This window comes from Mauremys mutica, chromosome 23 (genome assembly GCF_020497125.1).
Source record: "Mauremys mutica isolate MM-2020 ecotype Southern chromosome 23, ASM2049712v1, whole genome shotgun sequence".
NCBI classification, from domain to species: domain Eukaryota; kingdom Metazoa; phylum Chordata; order Testudines; family Geoemydidae; genus Mauremys; species Mauremys mutica.
Genome location: NC_059094.1, coordinates 9,794,372 through 9,815,780, shown reverse-complemented (window position 1 = coordinate 9,815,780; position 21,409 = coordinate 9,794,372). Strand labels below are relative to the sequence as shown.

Sequence of the window (21,409 nt, the reverse complement as noted above, 5' to 3'; positions counted from 1 at the left end):
TAGACAAGCTGAGAGCCACTGGATTATTTTATCCCAGGAAAGAACTGTTAATTTAAACTGAAAGTTTAAAACTCTTTTAAGGGGGATAAAGTGCAGCCTAGTGAGTAGGGAAGGTGGCCTAGGCATCAGGACTCCTGGCTTTGCCACTCTTCTGAGCAAGTCACTTGACTTTATTGTGCCTCAGTTTGCCCACCTATAAAATGAACATAATATTTCCACCCTTCACAGGATGGGGTGAGGCCTCATTACTTAAAAACTGTTGACGGTTTTAAGATCCTCAGGTAAAATGGAGCCACAGAACATGCAGAGCATCAGCAGAAGGCCTTTTGCTGCATAAGCTGGCACAGTTTTCTCCCTTCCTAACCCCCAATCTTGAAGGAAGCACCAAATCATACAAAGGAAATGATTTATTTGTAATGAAGAATCCATACGAGCTGGAGACATGTGAGTACCAGGGTTGCACTAGTCCATATGTAGCACAGCTTCACACCCACAAACAATAACAGACACCTGCAAATACACTGGCCTTAAATCCTGGTGCTACATAGTCAGCGGAAGTATTCCCATGGGCCAGGATTTTAGGGAGTTTAATGCCAGCTTGATTTTCGACAGATGCAGTATGCCTGGCTAGAGAGGAACAGAACTGGGATTTTTCTAACTAGATGCAAGATGGTACCGTAATGTCACTCTTGTTTAGATCCAGGCTATGCCATTGAAATCTATGGCATTGTAGAGGGATACGGGAGGGGTGAATCTGTCCCTGGGAGTTTACCCTAGCAGTTTTTAAGTGTTCAAATGCAGTCAAGCCATAAGACTGAGCATAGGAGCATGATCACCAAGGGTGTGTGGCCAACTGGATAGGACACCTGTGGGACAATCAGGAGACATAGTTTCTATTCCCAGCTCTGCCTATGAGCTTGGACCAGTCACGTCCCTGCTCTGTGCCTCAGTTTCCCCTCTTACCCCTTTATCTATTTAAATTGCAAGCCCCTTTGGGCAGGGACCATCTCTTATTATATGTTGGTATAGCACATGGTAGAATGGGGCCCTGATCTTGGTGGAATACTAATAATGTACTTTTAAGGCCTCCTCAGTCTAAACCAAATAGCATAGGGTTATTCTAGAAACAGAGCAATTTATTCCACAATTAATGAATTAATTAAAAGACTGTCTAAGCATGAGACTGCCCCTTTACAAAGGGGTGACTCTCACCCCCCTGCACTGAGCACTCCAACTGAATTCCACCCTCTGGAAACATCTAATCGGCTTCCTCATATCCTGAGAATTCTTCCACTCACCACGTTCCTTAGGCACCCAAATTCAGGCCATGATGGTTTCTTTGTAAAGCTGAAGTCTCTGGGATGTTTCAATAAAGCAGGGAGTTTTGGATTCGATCCCTGATAATGCTGTACCACTCTGGGGACCCTACTAAGGATCAAGGCCCCATTGACTGGCTCAATTGTTCGATGTATTTGATGCATTCACATGTATGTTTTAAGAGCTGCACTCCTAGATACCTAAAGATTTTCTTAGTCCTAAAGTTCAGTTTAAAAAAAAATTAAAAAGTTTTAGAGCCAGTGCTGCAGTGTATTAAAAGGGATTTCCCCTGCTAAGAACCAAAGGAAAGCCTCTAGCAGCTAGTCAGTGTTGCATCACTGGTCCTGGATTCCCTGTTCTCCACCTAAAGGGGGCAGTAGTGCACTTTTTACTATTCCGATTAATTCATCTACTATGGGTGAAAGCAAGTCCCAGAGGTTTTTATTTTCCTAGAGACAAACTGAACTCCCGTCCCCCTGAACCTCCAACCGTACATCTCAGGCCCATCCCTAATTTATTTCTGAATCAGCTCATCCAGTCCCTCCCTCCACCAACTCGATCCCCTACGCCAGGTCCTAGTCCCTAACTTCTGGGTTAACACTGGCATTTTTCTTGCGGTTTTCGCCTCTTCTTCTGGGGGTTGCAGGTTCTCTTGTGAATCACCTTCACCCCATCCCAGCCTTCCTGCAGATCGATCTCCTTGTTCTTCAGAGCCTCATAGATGGTGTTGGTCAAGGTCTCGAAGGCCAAGTCTACATTGGTGTTGCTTTTGGCAGATGTTTCAATGAAACCGATGCCCAGGGAGGCTGCCAGCCCCTCTGCCTCTTCGGTGGAGACTTTGCAGTCTGATTTCAAGTCACTTTTGTGGCCAATCAGGAGGAAGATGACCTTCTCCATAATCTGGATGCTGGCCACTTCATGGTACCACTCAATGATGTGCTCGAAGGACCTACGGTTGGTCATGTCGAACACCAGCAGCACTCCCACGGCGTTCCGATAGAAAGACCTGGTGATGCATCTGGGAACACAAATGTAACAACTCAGTGAGCCCTTAACTTTGCTTCTCACCTGCAAATTCCATCCAGGAACTAGGGCTGGTCACTTTGGGCCTTGTGTCACCTTGAACCCCACACACAGCTGAGGCCCTGCCCTTCTTTGCTGACTGATGACATAAACATTAGGTTTGAGAGAGGTTCCCCAGCCCCACCCCATTTATCTTTTATATTAGAAATTCAGCTCTTGCCTCTTTTTTATTTTTCTGGAAGACTCTATGGACAACTAGAGACCAAACTGTGGCCCCAGGCCCGCATCTCAGAGATATTTGGGTACCTAATTCCCATTTATTTCAATAGGAGTTAGGCACCTAAATACCTTTAAGGATCTGGGCCCCAGAGATGGCAAAGAAATAAAACCTGATGAATTAATCAGGGAAGTGATTTTTAGTCAAATGTCTTGAAACTCTTTTTATTGTTAACATCTATTTGACTCAAATGCATTGCACACACTGAAGAGAAAAACACTTTTTGTTAAAGATTAAATGCCCTTGTCCCTTGAGTAAGGGCTGAGAAACCTCCCAATCCACCTTTCTGGTGCTCCACAGACCCCTTCAGCAGAACCAGGGAAGACAAACCGGGAGGGTCCTGACACTTCTAATGTAAAACACAAGCAGGAAAGAAATGTTTCAGGCTTTCTTCAGACATCATACAAAGGCAAATAAGGGCAGATCCCCACTATTTATCCATCTTTAAGGACCTATGTTAAGAGTTTTTTTCTGGGAGCAGCCTATCAAAGACTGGCCTTATGGCTTGGCTTCTCTCCTATGATACAGCAAAGCGGCCAAGAAGCCAACATCACTGGCTATGTGGGTGAGGAGTCTCCTTGCACAAGAGGAATCCCTGGGTTGTGCAAGACTGATGTAGTAGCTCTGTATCGCTGCCCCGCCCAGTCCTCAGCATGGCCAGGAAAAGGAAGCCATGGTTGCAGTGCCTGTGGTCCCTGGCTGGTGTAATTTAGAGCAGCCCCGAAACATCTCTAAATTGTGCCAAGAGCCGAATCACCCCCTGACTGGCTCCTGGATCAGGGAACTGCAGAGCTGGCATAAAACCACCTTTGCACCCCACACTTGGACCCAAGTCAAGCGCAGCTCATGTAGACCTGAGGCTGGGCTAGGGAGGAAGGCTCTAGATGTTAAAACCACACCCCTCACTGTGTTATGGGAGCGCTTGAATAGTGAGGGCCTCTGGCCCAGGGGAGTTAGGCACCTAAATAGGCCCCTATCCTAGGCCCTCCGCTAGTTGTTTTGTGCTGCATTGGTGTGCCCCATGGAGCGTGTGTGCCATGGGGTGGGGTGTGCCTGGAGTTCAGTGCTAGTTGCTCATTCACTCCTTAGAGCCAATGTCCCCCCATGACCAGAAACCGCAGCGCATAGTAAGTACCGTTATAACCGATATACACTGCAGCTGTAGCTCCCCAAAGGAGAGCTGATTTCAGTGGGACTGTTTGCAGCGGTAAGAGCTGTTCGCCTGCGTAGATCTGCCAGGCCCGGCCCATAACTAGTTATGCCACCTTCAGCCGCGCTGATCTCAAACGCCCCCCTCTCCCCCCCCCCCCGCAACAAACAAGCCTTTCAGCTGATTGGATCCTTTTTCACACACAGAGGAATTGTTTCTCCAGCATGCAGGAATCACTGAACAAAACCATCCACTCCCCCCACAGATCACAACAATAGCAAACCCTGCCTTCTAGACTCCAAGATTCCCCTGTGCTGTAAACTTCATCCACTCTCCTTCCCGCTGCTCTTTCTGCATAAGAAAGCCAGGTTCCCAGTAAAAAATGAGTGGGGGGTTACTGGCAGCCAAATAATTGCTGGAACTGACCCTAAGTATAAAAAAAACCCAAGTTCTCCTATTGCAATGCAAGCATCTCTCACCCGGGCCTCTCAGTGCAAACACACAAGCGTGACTGGGTGACTTCATCATGCGCATGATCATGCTACAGCATGACATTGACAAAGCTGTAAAGAAAAGAAAACTGGAAACAAAACCCTTTTTAAAAACAAAACCACCACCCTTGCTCAGGCCGTTGGGTGCAGGAAAGAGAAAGCACCAGATCAGGGATGATGTGTGTGTGTTGGGGGTGACGGAAACCGGTTCGGAGCTGGTGAGCTGGGTCCCCAGTTATGGGTACGTGTGTCCAGTCTGGGGGGCAGGCAGGCAGGGGAAGCGGAGGGTTCTCGGTGTGACTCTCACTCTCTGAAGGGATCTGGTCTCTGCGGACTGGATCTCTGTGGTAGATGGGTAGGGGCCATCTCAGGGATTTCTAAGGTTCTTATCTCAGGGCCAATGCCAAGACAATTATAACCCTGGGTGGGTGTGCGTGAGTGACTGGAGGGTGGGATGTGACTCTGGGTGGGAGTGTCTGAGCCCGCAGGGTAAGTGCACTGGGTGCGTGGTGTGAAATGGGGCGAGCTGGGTCTCTGGTCCCTCCTCACCTGAATCTCTCCTGGCCGGCCGTGTCCCAAAGCTGAAGCTTCACCTTGATGCCTGGAGGCAGCTCCATCATCTTGCTGTAGAATTCCACGCCCACGGTGGGGCAGGGAGCCGGGATGAAGGACCCTTCGGCATAGCGCCTCAGCAGGGAGGACTTGCCCACGGTGGAATCCCCCAGGAGGATGATCCGGAACTGGTAGTGCCAGTTGCCATTCAGGTGAGAGACCGGAGGAGGTGGCACCGGCTCCATTCCAAGGAGGGGCAGAGGGACTGGGGCTTGGGGGGACTGGAGCAGCCTTTGAATTAAGATACAGATTCCCCAGAGGAAGCCTTGGGTGAATTGGCCTGGAGGAGGTTACAAACCCAGATTCTGGCCTGGAATGACAGGAGAGAGAGAGAGACAAAGGAGAGAGAATTTAACCAGAGGTCTCCACCCTCATCCCATTTACCTCCTCCCACCCCACCCTAGTGGAGTCCCCTCTGGGAGCAAAGTTCTGCTATGGGGAGAGAGACACTCCCGCATTCCCTTTCCCAGCCTCAGTCCCTATCATCTACCCCCACCCCCAGCCAATAAACAGAAAACTCCTCTGTATCAGATTACCGGCAAGCTCCCAGGGGAGATGCAATTCTAGGAATGTAGCAGTTGCCAGACCAGATCAGACCTGGGGTCCATCTAACCCAGTGTCCTGTCTCTGACAGTGTCCAGCACCCAAAAGTAGGTGCAAGAAACTCCACAGTGGACAGTTATACCCACAGGAGAAGCTTCTTCCTGACCACAGACAGGTACTGGTTGGTTTGTGCCGTGAGACATGAGGGTTTATATCCCTCTGCAATGCTTTGTCCAGCCTAATCACAGAATCTCAGGGTTGGAAGGGATCTCAGGAGGTATCTAGTCCAACCCCCTGCTCAAAGCAGGACCAATCCCCTAATGTCGCCTTGGACACTCTAGATAGACGTGTGTTCTTACTGGGGTCTTTCTTTACTTCTTGGGCTAGTCGGTTCCACAGTGTCTCAATTATCCAAATGAACTGAAAGAACACTCCTTGATCTGCATTTGAATAGAGACCCATTCACTCTCATTCACAGGCACTGACAGTCCATGTGGCGACCACAGCAATTACTTATAGGGGAAAGTAATGTTAGGGAAGAGCTTGGTTTCCTGGTATTCAGTAATGGAAGAACCACGACCATGTGCCTCGCCAGCTCTCCACAGACGGCCAGCAAGGGCCCCCCCGGAGCCCCGTTTGAGAGCTCATTGTCCGGCAGGAAGCCCAGCAGTGGAATGTTAATGGTCAGGTGGGATTGGTAGTGAGGTTTGCATTACTCTGTACTGACTCCCGGCTGTGTCTTCACTAGGTTTCCCCCCCCCCCCGGCCCCCTGAACATTTCCCCGGTTGCTGTCACCAGTGCAACGCCACTGCTAGCAGCAATGGGGGAAACTGAAGTGTAGCCAGGGAGCTGCTCAGAGCTAGTCCACATGGGATGGTGATTAACATTCATAGATTCCAAGGCCAGAAGGGACCATTGGAATCACCTAGTCAGACAACGTGTCAGACACAGGCCAGCCGCCCCAAGCACAATCCCACCCGAGCACCGGGGTCTGTATTCGAGCCGCACCTGTGCTGCTGTTTTTAGGTGCTAGCTTGGGAAATCAAACCATAAATACTCTTCCTGGAAAGTTGCAATGTACCACTTATTGCAGAGACTCCAGAAATCTAACACACCTCAGCCAAATGCAGAGTGACACAGCAGGCTGCCCCCTAAGGCAGCCAGGCACAACTCACCCCACCTCGCTCCAGGCTGCTTTGGATGCAGATCCCATGCTACCCTCAGAGCCCCCTCACCTGCAAGCAGGAGCAGAAAGGCCCTTCGACTTTAAAGTGACAGCTTGTCATTTCAGCACAGTTCTCAACACACCACATGACATCCTGGATCCGTTCAAGTCAAAGGGACCTCGAGGCATCAACAGGTTCAGCCTCTGGCTTCATTCTCCATCGGGATTGAAATCAGTTTGGCCTCCAGTCCACGCAAGCAAGCTCGAGCCCTGGAGGATCTCCCCATTAATGTGACAGCTCGGCCCTGTCTATCCAGGCAGCTCCATTGTTTGCCCCCAGGACCAGAAGGGACAGAGAGACTCATTAAGAGGGAATTTTCCTAGTGCACGCAGGGTCCTTGACTTAATTAGGAAAGAGATTATCTGTGAAGAAAATCCAAACACATGGAGCAAAGCAAAGAATGAATCAAATGAACTGATTCAATTGTCTCCAGATAAAAGAGTTCTGAAGACTCTGCAAACAATAGCAGCTTGCTCATTGCCAGGGGCGGGGGGAAGGCATGGAGGCCTCCTTTGTTATCAGCAAACAATCTGTCCCCTCCACCCGATGGGTCTGGGTAATGAAACATCTTCCTGCGCTAAATGACTGGTTCAGAGTCAGGAAAGGAAAAAAGTGAGACAGTGGAGCAAGGATGTGAACTAATTGAAATGTACGCACTTTGCCTCTGCTCTCCACAGTGGCCGGGTTTTCAAAAGTGGGAGGTCAATGCTTAAATAACTTTGCAGATCTGAGCCGGCTCTCTTTTGAAAGACTGGCCTCTGACTGGGTGGGTGCTGAGCATTTTTGAATATCTAATCTAATCTTATCTATCTATCCCCATACACCCATCTATCTAATCTATCTATCTATCTATCTATCCCCATACACTCATCATCTAATCTATCTATCTAATTTTAGGGTTTTATCCTGCTGATCATCCCCCTAGAATCTGAGTCTTCCACATTAAAAAAAAATAGTAATAGTGCCGTTACTAGTCTCTTGCGCTGCACCCTGCTTGAGGCAAGGTTGGATTTTGGAGGGGCCCTGGCAGAAGGTGATGGGGGACAGCAAGGGGCTGGGAATAGAAGGGGTTGTTTTGGTGGAAAGGTTTTCTCAAAGAGGAAGGTTTTGCACCAGTTCCTAATGGTCAGATGCTGGGGGCGCCTGATACCCTCTGGAAGTTCGTTCCATAGCCGGAGCTGCTCACCTGAGAATTCCTTGTCCCCATCTCTCACATGTTTCATCATCTGGCCCCTTGTTTTGTTTGAAGGGAAGATGAGGAGAGGAGATATTTCACCAGCTGCAAAACTTAGGGCCGTTGAGGGCAGCCCAACCTGATACCAGTCATGTCGCTCTCTTGCATGTTGTTGGCTATGAAACTTCCAGCCTGACTCAGGGGCTTGGCTCAGGGGAGCTTTGACTTTGAGCTCGGAGGGGATCCACACATGCTAGACTCCAAGGTGACCAAACAAATTTAGTGAATTCCTAAGGCACTAGAAGAGTCATTGCTTCAAATCCCCCTCAGACCCATAGCAAGTAAGGCCACATCTGCACTTAAAACTGTTGCCGCTATAGCAATGCTGGTTGGGATGTGATTTTTTTTAATAACATTTTTATACCAGTAAAAGCCCCAGCGAGGACACAGTTATATTGACAAAATGGCCCTTTTGCTGGCATCAGAGAGTCACCGGGCGATGCTCTGATCTACTCCCTACGAAGCCAGGCAGGACTCTGGGGGAGCCTCCTCTCTGGGAGCAGATTGTCTCCTGGGCAAGAAGCTTACGCAGCTTCGACCTTCCTGGGTCTGACCTCGGAGCAGTCAGCCTCCCCTTCCACACCGTGCGCTTCCTGCAGCGAAGCCGCACAGGCGGGGCTCCTGGGGAAGCCAGAGGGTCCTGCACCCCAACTCCGCAGTCAGACGTGACTCTCAACCAGCCCGTGAAACAGAAGGTTTATTAGTTGACAGGAACACAGTGTAGAACAGAGCTTGCTATTACAGACATCAGTGACTTTCAGCCAAGTCCACCTTGGGAATCCTAGGCCAGATGCCCTGGATTCCCCCTCTTCCAGTCCCCACCACACAGACTGCCAGCCTCCAGCTACCTGACCTCTGACACCCCCCCTTCATGCTCCTCCTCCTTCTCAGCAAAAGGTGTCACCTGGTCGCATCCCCCGTCCTGGGACTCAGGTTACATAGGTGCAAACAGCTGGGCAGCCTCACTGGCCCTGAGGGCCTCAGCAAAATCACACCCCCAATTCCCACCACCTAAGTATTCGTGCAGTCCACAGGGAAACGAAAGTACACACAGTATTAGTACGGGACAGTAAGACTCACTTGCAACATAGCAAGATGAATAAACCCCACTTGGTCACAGCGGGTATAGCTTATTTTGTTCAGGGAACAGATATATAAGCTGTGCTGGCAAAAGCACTGCTTTGTGATACATGCTGCATCTCCCCTCTGTGGCAAACCATTTCTAGTGCAGACCAGGCCTAAGGCTGAAGTGGATGCATTTGCCACTGACGTTTGTAGGAGTGGCACCCAACTTACTCCAGGGCTGTCCTGGGTGCTAGAAGTTGCTTCTGTCTGGTGTGAGCTGTGGGATCTCCAGCACGTTCCTCTTGAACAAGTGTTCCAGGCTCACAAACATCTCCGATGCGGCTAACCAGCCGCCCCCGCAGGCAGTGGCAATGGAGAGGCAGCTATGTACTAAGTGAGCCATGGAGACTACGCTCCCCCTCTCACAGTGGGGGGAAATCTGCCCTGCCAGGGAGAGGAGGTTGGCCAATGAAGACTCCTGTGACTGTGGGGCTTGTTTCTGATCCTTAGCCCGTTCACGTCTCCGGGCGGAGTTCCTCTGGGCGGCGTCCACTGGCTCCCTTGACGCCTTCGAGGAGCAGTGGGCGCTGTCCGGGGTTCTCTGCTCGGTGTCCCCGTCAGGCTCCCGTCTTATGACCCTTTGACCGCACTCCTGTCCCTGTTCTTTTATTAGTTGTGCCCTGAAATTAGTGGGTTTCTGAGGTCCTGTAGATCCTCCCCTTAGGCTGGGGGGGATCCTTTAGCATTGGGCGGGCTTCTGTCCGCTCGGTTCCCAGAAACCCAATAGGTACTGCTGTAGCTTATCTGCAGCTAAGGGATTTCAGTCTACAGGGCTGGCACGCCCCCCCCCATCAGTCCAGCAAGTTAGATGGGGGGCATCCCCTTGGACTAGGGGGCTTTTTTTCCTAGTCCCTTGTCTGTTCACATACCCACCCTCTGAGCAGCATCCACTGACTCCAGGCTCCTACTCAGATCACTGGGCACTGTCTGGGGTTCTCTGCTCAGTGTCACCCTCTGGATCCTTTATGTGACCCTATGACCTGCACCCCCATCCCTATTGTTCATAATCAGTTTAGTTCTGGGCTCTTCTGTGGCCCCTCCCTCAGCTGAGTGGGTGGCCTTCTGTAGCCACCCCCCACCACCCCAACAGGCTGGCCCCAGCATGGACAGGAAGAAACTCATGTTAAATGCACTCAGTCCCCCAGGTTTAACTGCAGCAAGGGACAGGGTACAAAGGAGGGGAACAGACAGGGTTACTTTCCTGTATGTCGGTTTGCAGCTCTCCCGCTTCTGCGCCTTGGGAGCGAGGAAGGATGGAGCTGGGGAGGAGCACTTCATGAAGCATCTGTAATAGACGCTGTTCTGTCACCACACCTGCTTCCTGTCACCTGCTAGCATCAGGAGGTCTTTTATTACAAGGGTCTTTGCAACTAGGGAAGGCTGAGCAAAGGGCTGACAATGCTGGACACAGGCAGCTCCTTCAAGCACAGCATGGGGTGAGAGGTTTCCTGGGGCAGCAGTTCTCATGCAACAGATCATCCTTTCCTTTCCTCACACTCCAACTGAGGCTCTCAAAGCACTTTGCAGACATCAATAAGTCAACACACCTGCCTAGGAAATAAAGTTAATTCCTAAATAATAATGTTAAATCTTTATCCATTTTGTAGAGATGGGAGCAGGGGCCACCCAATGAGACATGGCAGAAATGGGAAGTGAATGCACGTCTCCTCTTGGAGGCCCATTCCCCCTCTTTAGCCACAACCCGATCTGTCCCCATTTGATATTTCTAGGCCGAGAAATTTTTGCAGCAAATAGGTGCCTGAATCTAGGCTTCCAAATCCATATTTAGGCATCTAAATGGCTTCACTCTGAGTACCAGTCAGCAAAGGGAGACAAACGTGGTCTCCATGGTGTGTTCAGGGGAGGGAGAACAGCAGCTCCCACACCCATGCTTATGGGGCTGAGGGGAATACAGCCCACCCCCATCCTCCTCACTTCCTTGGGTGGGAAATGCTGATTCCACCCACCCTTTTAGGGTGGAAACTGCCTCAGCAGTATTTTCAGGGAAGAAACAACCACAGCCCCAGGCTTCCTGCAAGGGGCATGTGGCCCCATCTCCAGAATTGTAACAAGGGGAGGGGAGGAAAGGAAAATGTGCCTCCTTATGCTTTAGGGGAAGTGTGTGAAATCCTTCCCACCCCCAGTTTAGGTGTTGAGGGGAAAATGCAGCCCACACCCTAACTAACAGGCTTGGGAAAGGTGGTAAGTGGCCCCCACCCATTTCAGGCTTTTACAGAGTACACAACTGGGGTGGGTTTGTAGCTGGGATGAAAATCTGTGGTGGTTGGGGGGGAGATTACCTGCTGATGGACAAAATTTCCCATCTCACTATCATCTTATCCTAGGGTTTTATTCTGCTGCCCATCACCAGGGCATCTGAGCATGTAAAATCAATAGCAAGAGCGAAGTCCCTATTAACCTGCAGCACCCTGTGTGACAACTGGTGGTTGCCTTCTTCCCCATTCTCATTTCAACGTACCTGCTACGGAAGGGTCACTAGTCTGCAATGACAAGTCATCACATAGGCCTTGTCTACACTACAGCTGCTACAATGGCCGTTACAGCGCTGCAGCTGTAACTGTCCTGTGCTTTCAGTTCTGCCACTGCTCTAAGTCTCCATCCCTGTCTTACATGGATTTTCAATTCATTTTCTCCAGTGACGTTTGGATGGAAACCCACTCACCAGTCACCACCACGGCCACCTACAAGGTCAGGAAAACCTTAACGCAGCTATTTTGACTGTCTACCGCTCAGAGTATTCTTGTTCATCTGGGAACATGTAGCTCTTACACAAGGCCTAGCTTACATAGAGCTTTTCTTCATTATATCTCAACATGCTTTAAAAAAAATAAATTGTAGCTTGGGAAACTGAGGCACAGAAGCACAGTGATTTTCCCAGCTCATGGTTTCTCAATCTGTGGGTCGGCACCCAAAATTGGGTCACTCAAATGTTTCATAGCTCAGTGGTTTGAGCATTGGCCTGCTAAATCCAGGGTTGTGAGTTCAATCCTTGAGGGGGCCACTTAGGGATCTGGGGCAAAAATCAGTACTTGGTCCTGCTAGTGAAGGAAGGAGGCTGGACTCAATGACCCTTTGGGGTCCCTTCCAGTTCTACGAGGTATCTCCATATATTATAGCAGCAGAGAACAGAAAAATCAGACCATAGGTGAGTCAATTTAATTACCAACTAAAAGTATGAACAGAAAAGTCTGAGGCAAAAGTTTCTTTGCTGCATTTATTATTTCCTGATGTTTTATTTCCAGATTCCCTACACAGGTGAGTTTTTACTAAGAACACAAGCTCTGGAAAGGACAGTCCTTGTGTTGTGTACTTATACAGATGCAGTTGAACCTGTAAACAATTTCCCATGATGTGAGAGTAGCGCTAGGCGATTTTCATACGCACGAGAAGGGATGGGCCCTGCCCTGCAGAGCTTGCAGCCTAAGGACAGACAGACGGAGGTAAGAAAACTCCTCTTCCCTATGCAGGACAATGTTCTCTGTAGGAAGCAGAAACACTGCTTTTAAGAGGGTCTGAAAGTTGAAGGGGACAGTCCAGTCCCAGCTCAAGTTTCTCAGCTCTGTTCCACTTGCATCTGGAAATAAAATAAAAACAAAAAGGGATGAAGCTTGTAGCCTGACTCCCTGCTAGACCCAACTCACCAGGTAGCAATTTTAAACAGAGCCCACCTGTTCTGTTAATGATGGGTGCCTGGCCTCAGCCCCATATCCGCAGGATTCATCCAACAGTCACCATTTAAAAAGGAGTCATCATTGACCAGGCAGAGTTAAGCAGAGGTCTGTCTGTGGCTGTACATTGAAAGGCTAACTGGAAGTGCTGGTGCAGTTTCTGCAGAAACCAAGCTAGTCACAGGGTGACATTTCTAGCTCTTATGGTTGCAGAGAAAAAACCCACCTCCCCCAGTGCCAGAGCCTTCTCTATACAATTTAAGTATATCTGGTAAAAAGGCTCTTCCGGATCATCGTAAAGCAGCCACCAGTGCTCTGAGTAGAGCAGTCCTACTCCCTGAGATATAGGGCCAGATCCTCAGCTGGTGGAAACTTAAGTTTTACCTGAATGTCAATAGTGCTAAGCTGATTTACATCAACTGAGGATTTGTCCTACGGCTCCCAGGACTACTACCTGGAATCTGTCTACAGATGCAGTTAATTTCAGAAGTCCTTGTACTGTTCAGATGGTGACCGTTAAGGCCATTTAAGATGCCACAAGCCCCAGGAACATCAGCCGCAGGAGGCAAGTTAACAATCCAGGTTTTTGAAGCTGTTGCCATTTCATATATGAGGTGTGCGCGTCATGTTTTAATACCAGTTCAGAGTCAAATCAGATGTAGAACAGATTCCATTGAGTTAGTCACTCTGGAGTGTTGGTCAGGGATGGCAAACGTGAGAATTACTAGCTCAGTGGCTCTTTAGCTCAGTTATTTGGAAGCTTACTTTGCCCATCCATGGGTCTTTCCCGAGTTCCAGCCCCTTGGGAGACACCATCATGTTCCGCTAGGTGGCAAAACTGACTGGCCAGTCCATTAGTTCCCCTTGGCAGCATCAGCCTCTTCCACTTAGCAAGAGATTCCTGCAAAAGGCAAAAATGGAACTGGAATTAGATCAGAAGTGCACAAGCCTTTATGTACAGAAGAATGCACCAAATCAGCACGAATGCAGCCAAAACACCAGCACCTCCGAAATTCAAAGAGGGGAGGGGAGAAGCATGATCTAATGATCCCTTCTGGCCTTAATTTATTAGTGCATTCCAAAAGAAAGTTGCATTGAGCAGTCTAAGATATTTACCTATAGCCCTCCCCCCCCACATAAATTATACAGATTTACATTTCACCCAGGGCGTTGCAGATACTTTGCTGTGTTCCAAGCCAGCCCCTCTCAGTGCAGGACTGTTCTGGCAGAGAGAATGAGACCAACTTGCATTTTACTTTGCCTCCTTTTTTGACCATGAGATCGGTGTTCAGATCTGATGGGAAAGGGATCTGGAGGTGAAGGAAGCTGCACTTCTGCACTGGATGGAGTTGTCAATCTCACCTTGCACAACAGCTGCTGTGTGCCCACTTCATTCCATCCAGCAGGCGAGAGATCTCAGCAACTGTCCGGGTTCTGAAGGGCGCCTGCAGACCGGCCCTAGGAAACAGATTTGCACCACCATCCTTACAGCCAGTGAAGAACAGGGCTGCATGCCACAGAACTAGGAACTCATGCAACTAATGGCCTCTAAACAGAAGCACTCCATCAAAGAAGCCAATGCCCCACAAGTGAAAGCTTATAGGAGAGGCGAGTGACAGCCATCGGCACACAGGGCTTAGCTGCCAAAGTCTCTCCTCCTTGTTCTTGCATGTAGTTGGAGATCCTGTGGCTATTTCACTGAGCCACAGCTCTTGGTTTTACATGCACTGCAAATGCTCAGCACTGATGAGGCTCATTACAGCTGCTGGAGGGTATGGGGAGATTAGAGGATAGGTAACGTGGGAAAGGCAGTGGACAAAGCACTAGACTGAGATTCAGAAGACTTGGGTTCTATTCCCACCACGGGCCAAGCTTGGGCAAGTTCCTGCCACTGTTTGTGACAGTTTCCATATCTGTAAAACGGGGATAACACCAACTTTTATCCTGAAGGTGAGAGACAGAGAAATGGTCACCAGAACATGAGCTAGTTGCAAACCACAGCAAGTGGTTTCCATCCCACTTAGCATTTTGCCTTCAATCCACCCCCAACCTGGCTGCTCTGCAACAGATGGTTGCTCCTACTCAGCCAATAACCAGCACCATAAGCAGAGCAACATCTTGCACTCACCTGCCGGACTCCGCCGCAGTCTCCAGGACAGAGGCACCAGCTCCTCACCTGAAGAGGGAGAAAAAAGCAAACAACCCATTAGCCCAGCACAATCTGTGTCTTATGGACACTAAGTGCGACTGGAACAGGAAATAGCCTCTTAAGAGGAAGCAAAGCAAAGCATGGTTATGGGATATCCCTCTCTGCTCCCCTTTCAGAAAGCACACCTGATAACCACATGGCATTCAACAGCCATTTCTCTTCCAGAGGATGGGGCCCAACCATTTCAGGCTGAATCTAGGAACAAGTTTTATGATTGCCACAGGCTTCTAGAACCGCCCCCTTCCCAACAACAGGGAAGCCTGAAAATAAACAGTCCTCAAGACAGTCCTACAAGTCTGTATGTAGACAGAGGCCCTTCTCCCATCCCTAGACACCTCCGGGTCTGGCAAAGCCTGTGCAGACACTCCTAGCACATGTATTTTCCTGAAATGTTGCTGGACAGTTACCATGGAACGAACTGAACAGCGACCGTCAAGGAAAACAAGTCACTTTTGGCTCCTTTTTGACCACGTCAGCTACACAAGAGAGACAGACGCAGCTTCGATAGGGCCGTGGGAATGTCCGAGGGCTTCCGGGGGGAGGGCAAACAGAGCCTGGCCAATTATTGTTGGCCTCCTTAACCACCCTGCTCAGCTTACCTGCTGACCCAAGAGACACACCCTCCCCCCCCAGCAGGGTGTACAGCAAGACACTTACCCTGTGGGGAAACCGAGTGAACAATGCCAGGCTCATGTCTGAATGGTTCCAGCATCTCAAGGCTCTGTCCCAGCCCAGGCACAGATACCAGGTGAGATCTGGAAGAAAGGAATGGCAGGATCAGCGAGGATAAAAACTGATCTCTAGTAAATAATCCATATAATCATTCACCATTTTCTAACATACAAAAAATGTAAATTAATGATAATTTAGTATTAAGCTACATAATTGCTTCAATACAGGTGTATAGTTACTCTCCTAGGTAGCAAAAAGATGTACCAAATCTAGTGTAAAGGCTCCATTTAGTTTTAGATCAACCCCATGAGCCTGTGCCTCTTTTTAGAAATGTTAACTGAAGTACAAATGGAAAAGATTATTAAAATCAGTGATTTAAATTGAGGCTTTAATGGGGGCAAGGGGAATCGCTTCTCCATTTTAATGGGCCCTCCTCTTCTCTCCCTCCCACTAGTCTTTCCTGAAAGGCTAAAATGCAGACCTGTCTCCATATAAGCCTGTCTAAACACGGATTTTAATCCACTTCCCTATGCCAGCTTCCCCCACTCTCTACACTTAAGTCCAGCATGGGGCCTTCATATCAGTAATGCAGCATTTAACTCCTCCTGGGTTTACCACCAAGCATCAGAGCATTAGCCAAAGCTGATTGGGCCGAATTCTGCGGACATCACATTAAAGCCAGTTGAATCACAGCAGTGTAAAGCCACCGAGTGCAGAAATTCGGCCCTGTATCATTGCTGTGCACAAAACTCACCCACCTAGTGAAACACCTTTACTCACTACCACCCCCTTTTCCACTCCGCCAAACACATTTATTGCTAAACAGCCCTTGCAGTTTTCCCAGCTGCAGAGCCCTGCAAACCCCCGGGGGTCTCCGCTTTCTATCCGCGGGCAGGTTGAGGAAATCGTGGCGCAGACCCTCCACCGCCCGTGTCCCTGCCCCCCAGGCCAGGGCAGGTGGAGGGGTCCAGGGGGGCGCCTCGGAACCGCAGCCTGGCCAAGGCGAGCAGAGCCCTGCAAACCCACAGGCCGTTTCTGCGCTTCCCGCCCCAGGCGGGGGGAATCCGGCCCGGAGCCGCCGGGAGCCCCATCCCGCGGGACCCTCTGTATTTCCAACCCCCAGAAAATATTACCGCCCAACCCGCCCCCCGGACAGCTGAGGCGCTCCAGGTCAGCGGGCAGGGGGCAGCGCCCCCGGGGGAGAGAGGATGGCGACGGATTGCAAACGCCCCCGGGCCTTACCCGAGCGAGCTGCCTCCAGCCCGTACTCAGCCGGGGACCGCCGAGGGAAAGAGCGAAACGCTTCCGAGACGCGGCTTTTAAGGGTCGGCCCTGCCAGCGGCGATGTTCTGATTGGCTCCTCCGCGGGGCCTCCCAAAGGCTTCTGGGAGCTGTAGTTCAACTCGCTCGCCCCTCCCCCCCCTCCCGTATCCATACAGTCTTTAGCCTGTAACTAGCCCAGGGACAAGGAGGTTGCAAAGTCAGGCGCTGAAAAGTTAGGCAGCTCTGGAGCGGAGGCTGCCTGTGTCATCTGAATTCCCACCCCCACCCCCCCTTGTGCATATGCAGTAGGATACAGACAGGGCTGACCCCAGAGGGAGGGGAAGCCAGTACAAATTACGGGGCCCGGCCATCTGGAAGGGGCCCCGGCATCGGGCTTCCCCGGCCCTGTTAGTCGGTCCGCCCATGCTGGGGGGCCTGAAAATTTTTTTTCACAGGGGCCCAAACCCGCTCTTGGCAGCCCTGGATACAGACTTTAATTATACCATCACCTGCGATTTCTTCCACAGGACTCCTGCCTCCTTCAGGTTTTACCGTGGGGTTCTGCGTCCTTGAAAAAGTCTGGGGGTGATGCAGTAGCCCACCGCCCTCTCCTCCAAAATGTGCGTGTATGGGGGAGGGGTGTGTGCCTCTCATCTGCCCACTAGACATTTTCCATAGATACCCCTCTTCCAAAAGCACAAGAAAGTGAGGTTTTCCCCAACCCCTGCCTTCTGAAACAACTGGGTGAGATTTCCAGTCTACCACCCTCTGGCAACTTTGGGGAGAAGCCTTCTCTCCCCCCACACAAAAAAAAAACATGGGAACTGAATTCCACCCCAAAAGTGTTCCACCCCTCCTTCCCCCAGGATACCTTGACTGTTGCCATTTCCCTGGATACAGGGACTGAACTGACACTCATAACTTGAACTCTGTCTGAAAAGTTGGTGAACAGAGTTGTTTTCAAAATGTTAAAGGGGAAAAAAGACCACGTTCCATGTTGTCCAAAAGAGAGAGATTGGTCCCGTCACAGCCTAAAGAGCACAGGTATTTGGAATTCCAAAGGGGGGCAAAGAAATCCCTCACAAATCATGCCATTTACATTGTGCCTGAATTGAAGGTCACTGTGGTTATTGAATTAGATCTCCTGATTGGAGTAAGAGCCTCTACTGATATTAATACCATCCTATGGTCAAGAAGTCAAGTGGTATGCTAGAAGAGCCTGCAATCCCACCAGTTTGCCAGCTGGTAACAGAGGCCTCAGCTGCATACTTCTAATGCCTGCAACTTCTCCATGTGTGTATGGGGTGCTGGGGGAGAGACATAACATGTTAACACCGGTGAAATAAACATTCAATATGATATTAGCTGTGTAAGCTGCAATTGGTTTAATCCTGGGTATAGTATGAGCCACTTGCTACGAGACAAGGAGTATGAGCTTGTCCTGCAAACAGAGAGAGTACCATGCAGAATGTTCTTAGATAAAACGACGCCATTTGCACCTTTCCCACAGAAGCATCTTGTCACTTCTGAAGAATGTAATGCTTTGCGGGCAGGCAGAAAAGATGAAAGCAGCACCCTGATTGGTTTTACAGAGCAATGTATAAACTACAGAATGCAGTGTGTTTTCACGTGAGCTGCCATTGATTTCTTGCTTTGAGTGAGATGAACAAAAATTAGAATTTAGTTTACTCCAGGCAGGCAGTCTGGTGTGTCTCGGGCTATACCGAATGCTAATAAATCTGGGCTTTTTCTGTAGACGTCTGAAAAAATTGTCCGTGTTATTAAGACAACATTTCATTTGGGTTCCAACTGACCAGTGGACACCAGGCCACTGGAAGTTTCGCAACACTGCATTAAAGGCCCCTCTGTGCTCCGATGCGGAGCTGGAGAAGACAGAAGAGAAAATAAACGAGGACTAAGAGAAAAGATGCTGCAGATGAAGGATGAATGACTCTCCAGAAGGCTGGGGTGGAAAATTCAACATCTCCGCCCACAAAAAAATGCTGGGGAAGATTGCCCTGAGACTACCACCACTGCCCCACTCCACTTCCAAAAAAAGTCTGTCTGGGGTTCAAGATTGCCCTCTCCCATCCCAAAAGGCAGGGGTGCAAGGATTGCCCACTTTTCCACCTCCCCCTGAGGCTATGGTGGGGAACCTCTCTCTGCTCCCTATTCCTTTACCAAGACCTGGGACACCCCCACCCCCAGGACATGGCAGAGAATAAACTTTTTTCTCTTTGCCCTTCCCCCTTCCCCGAGGCAGTGAATCTGTCCATTTGTCCAGTGCCCAGGGACAGTGGTTCTCAACCTTTCCAGGTTCTTGGACCCCTTTCAGGAGTCTGATTTCAGCCCTGCTGCCCGGGGCTGAAGCTGAAGCATGTAGCTTAGCTGTGTGGGGCCCCAGGCAACTGTCCTGCTTGCCACCCCCTAACGCCAACCCTGCACTTGCAGCCCCCTAAAACCTGTCCCATGACCCCTTTCAGGGCGGCAAACCCCTGGCTGAGAAACACTGATATAGTATGTAGAGCAGTATTAATAAGTCATTGTATGAAATTTTACTTTGTTCTGACTTCGCCAGTGCTTTTTACATAACCTGTTGTAAAACTAGGCAAATATCTAGATAAGTTGACATACCCCCTGGAAGACCTTTGGGTACCTCCGGTTGAGAACCACTGCCCAGGGACACCCGCACACCCACCCAAACGTTGCAGTGGGGAATTGCCTCTCCTTCCTCCCCATTAGGGTGTGATCAGCCACTTACACTGGAGGAGGGAAGCGAAGGGAGGGATTGCTATCACCCTCTCTTCTCTATCCTCATTTCAGAGAGTTCCCTACCAGTAAATAACCTCAGCACAGCCCCTAGGCTCACCGCAGTTCCTCTTCTAGAGCAAAGGGTGAGCTATATCAGGCTCTATACAAATCAACTAACAGGTTTCTCGAGGAATTCTTGCTGGTTTCTGTACCTACCACTTCCTCCAAAACATTTTCAGGCTTCCATACGTGTTCCCAGAATTGCTCCGCATCTAGATAGCTGTCCCCTCCCATCACTAGACATCTCAGGTAACCATGCAGCTGGCCAATGGAACAAACTAGACAGGGACAGTAAAGAAAAAATAAGTCATCTTGGCTTCTTTTCAGCTATGCCAGCTCTAGGAGTGCTGTGGATTTGATAGGGGCGTGGTCAGTTAAAAATGATTACAGTGGGTGAAAGATACTACACTGCACGCACCTGCCCTTCCTTCTCTACACAAAGGGTTTTTAAAGGGGTTCCCATGTCATTTCCCTTTATTCTCCATTCTCCAGCAAGCCCCCCGCCCTTGTGACAGGGTACAGTAGGAGGACAAGATATTAGATCTGGCTTAGCCATCCATTAGGAAATATTAGCTAGGATAGCAGCACTGATCAGCCTTATAACTGTCGCATGTATTGATGTTAGTAAAACAGGTACATTTCAGGCGCAGCCTCAGGTCACCTGCAGCAAACAGATTAAACCAGGAGGGCTAAACTATGAAATCATACCCTGGAACATTTTTTTTCCTTCGTGGTAGGGCAGGAGAGAATAAGGTATTCAGAACATTATTATTGCAGCTTGTTATATGAACACTCAGTCAAAAGCATTAAGCAACAGGCTAGTACAGATCTCTGTGTCACTGCTAAAATTCCATTCTACTGAAGTGAAACCTCAGAAACAAAGGGAGACAGTCTGCCATATAACACTGCTGGTCAGTTACATCAGCAGAAAAATGCACTCAGCTTCCTCTCACCTGTCCAACTGTACTAACCACAAAAAGGTGTCTTCACAGAACATTCAGATCCTTAAGCCCAATACAATCACAGCTCAAGACAATGTTAACATTCAACTGGGCAAGTAAAGATGGCGGTGGGAGATCTACGTATAGACATAGACATGCAAAGAATGTAGAGGTCCTACATTTCCCTTACTGTCACTCATTTAAAACGACACTGAACACATAAGTCGCAGTTGCCTCATGAAACATCACATCATGTTTACTATTTCCATTGCACTTGATAAAAAACAGACTGATCTGTATACTAATTACAGAAAGAGCCTTGTCACAGCAGCAGGTTCGTTGAGGTCAGACTAGATGATCATAATGGTCCCTTCTGACCTTAAGTCTATGAATCTATAAGTACACCTCTACCCCGATATAACAAGACCCGATATAACATGAATTCAGATATAACGTGGTAAAGCAGCACTCCGGGGGGGCAAGGCTGCGCACTCTGGTGGATCAATCAAGTTCGATATAACACGGTTTCACCTATAACGTGGCAAGATTTTTTGGCTCCCGAGGACAGCGTTATATCGGGGTAGCCGTGTACATAGCTTTTGCTGCAAATTTCTGCATCAGCAGGGATAGAAGGGTAATTAAATGCTTCTTAGTCACAATTTTAGTTACCAAATGCTTTCTTGGGAGATGTTTATTGCAGGTAGTTTGTCTGCTCCTATTTCGGGAAGACTATATGGCACTGAAGCCTGAAAAGGGCTTTTAATATACTAGTATGTACATAAGTGCCTTTTTTTCCTGTCACACCTAATACAACACAGCATTAGC

At 49.3% G+C, this 21,409-nt stretch overlaps 1 protein-coding gene, 1 long non-coding RNA gene and 3 other non-coding genes across 6 annotated transcripts; all 5 read right to left on the bottom strand.

Annotated features, from left to right (window-relative positions):
• Positions 1 to 439: 439 nt before the first annotated feature.
• On the bottom strand, positions 440 to 6,799 carry RAB42 (RAB42, member RAS oncogene family). Of its 2 annotated transcripts, XM_044997483.1 has the most exons (3): positions 6,723 to 6,799; positions 4,808 to 5,180; positions 440 to 2,335 (listed from the first exon to the last, which is right to left on the bottom strand). In XM_044997483.1, the coding sequence occupies exons 2-3, from the start codon at positions 5,053 to 5,055 to the stop codon at positions 1,912 to 1,914; spliced, it is 672 nt and encodes a 223-aa protein (XP_044853418.1). In that variant the 5' UTR covers positions 5,056 to 5,180; positions 6,723 to 6,799; the 3' UTR covers positions 440 to 1,911. The 2 variants fall into 2 exon arrangements, with proteins under 2 accessions (XP_044853418.1, XP_044853417.1); XM_044997482.1 differs by lacking the exon at positions 6,723 to 6,799 and having other exon boundaries at positions 4,808 to 6,141.
• A 5,421-nt stretch (positions 6,800 to 12,220) lies between these two features.
• LOC123355222 lies at positions 12,221 to 16,901 on the bottom strand. Its single transcript, XR_006575018.1, has 6 exons — positions 16,812 to 16,901; positions 15,555 to 15,652; positions 14,817 to 14,864; positions 14,051 to 14,146; positions 13,454 to 13,589; positions 12,221 to 12,594 (listed from the first exon to the last, which is right to left on the bottom strand). It is a non-coding gene; the product is annotated as an uncharacterized LOC123355222 (long non-coding RNA).
• On the bottom strand, positions 12,709 to 12,781 carry LOC123355614. The gene has a single exon (XR_006575162.1). It is a non-coding gene; the product is annotated as a small nucleolar RNA SNORD99 (small nucleolar RNA).
• On the bottom strand, positions 14,284 to 14,416 carry LOC123355608. The gene has a single exon (XR_006575156.1). It is a non-coding gene; the product is annotated as a small nucleolar RNA SNORA44 (small nucleolar RNA).
• On the bottom strand, positions 15,270 to 15,413 carry LOC123355606. The gene has a single exon (XR_006575155.1). It is a non-coding gene; the product is annotated as a small nucleolar RNA SNORA16B/SNORA16A family (small nucleolar RNA).
• Positions 16,902 to 21,409: the final 4,508 nt, after the last annotated feature.

Excerpts from the sequence above, each read along its gene's own strand:
- RAB42 (XM_044997483.1), bottom strand. The coding sequence starts at position 5,055 with ATGGAGCCGGTGCCACCTCCTCCGGTCTCTCACCTGAATGGCAACTGG. Across the intron at positions 2,336-4,807 it reads GCCGGCCAGGAGAGATTCAG|ATGCATCACCAGGTCTTTCT; the intron begins GTGAGGAGGGAC and ends TTGTGTTCCCAG.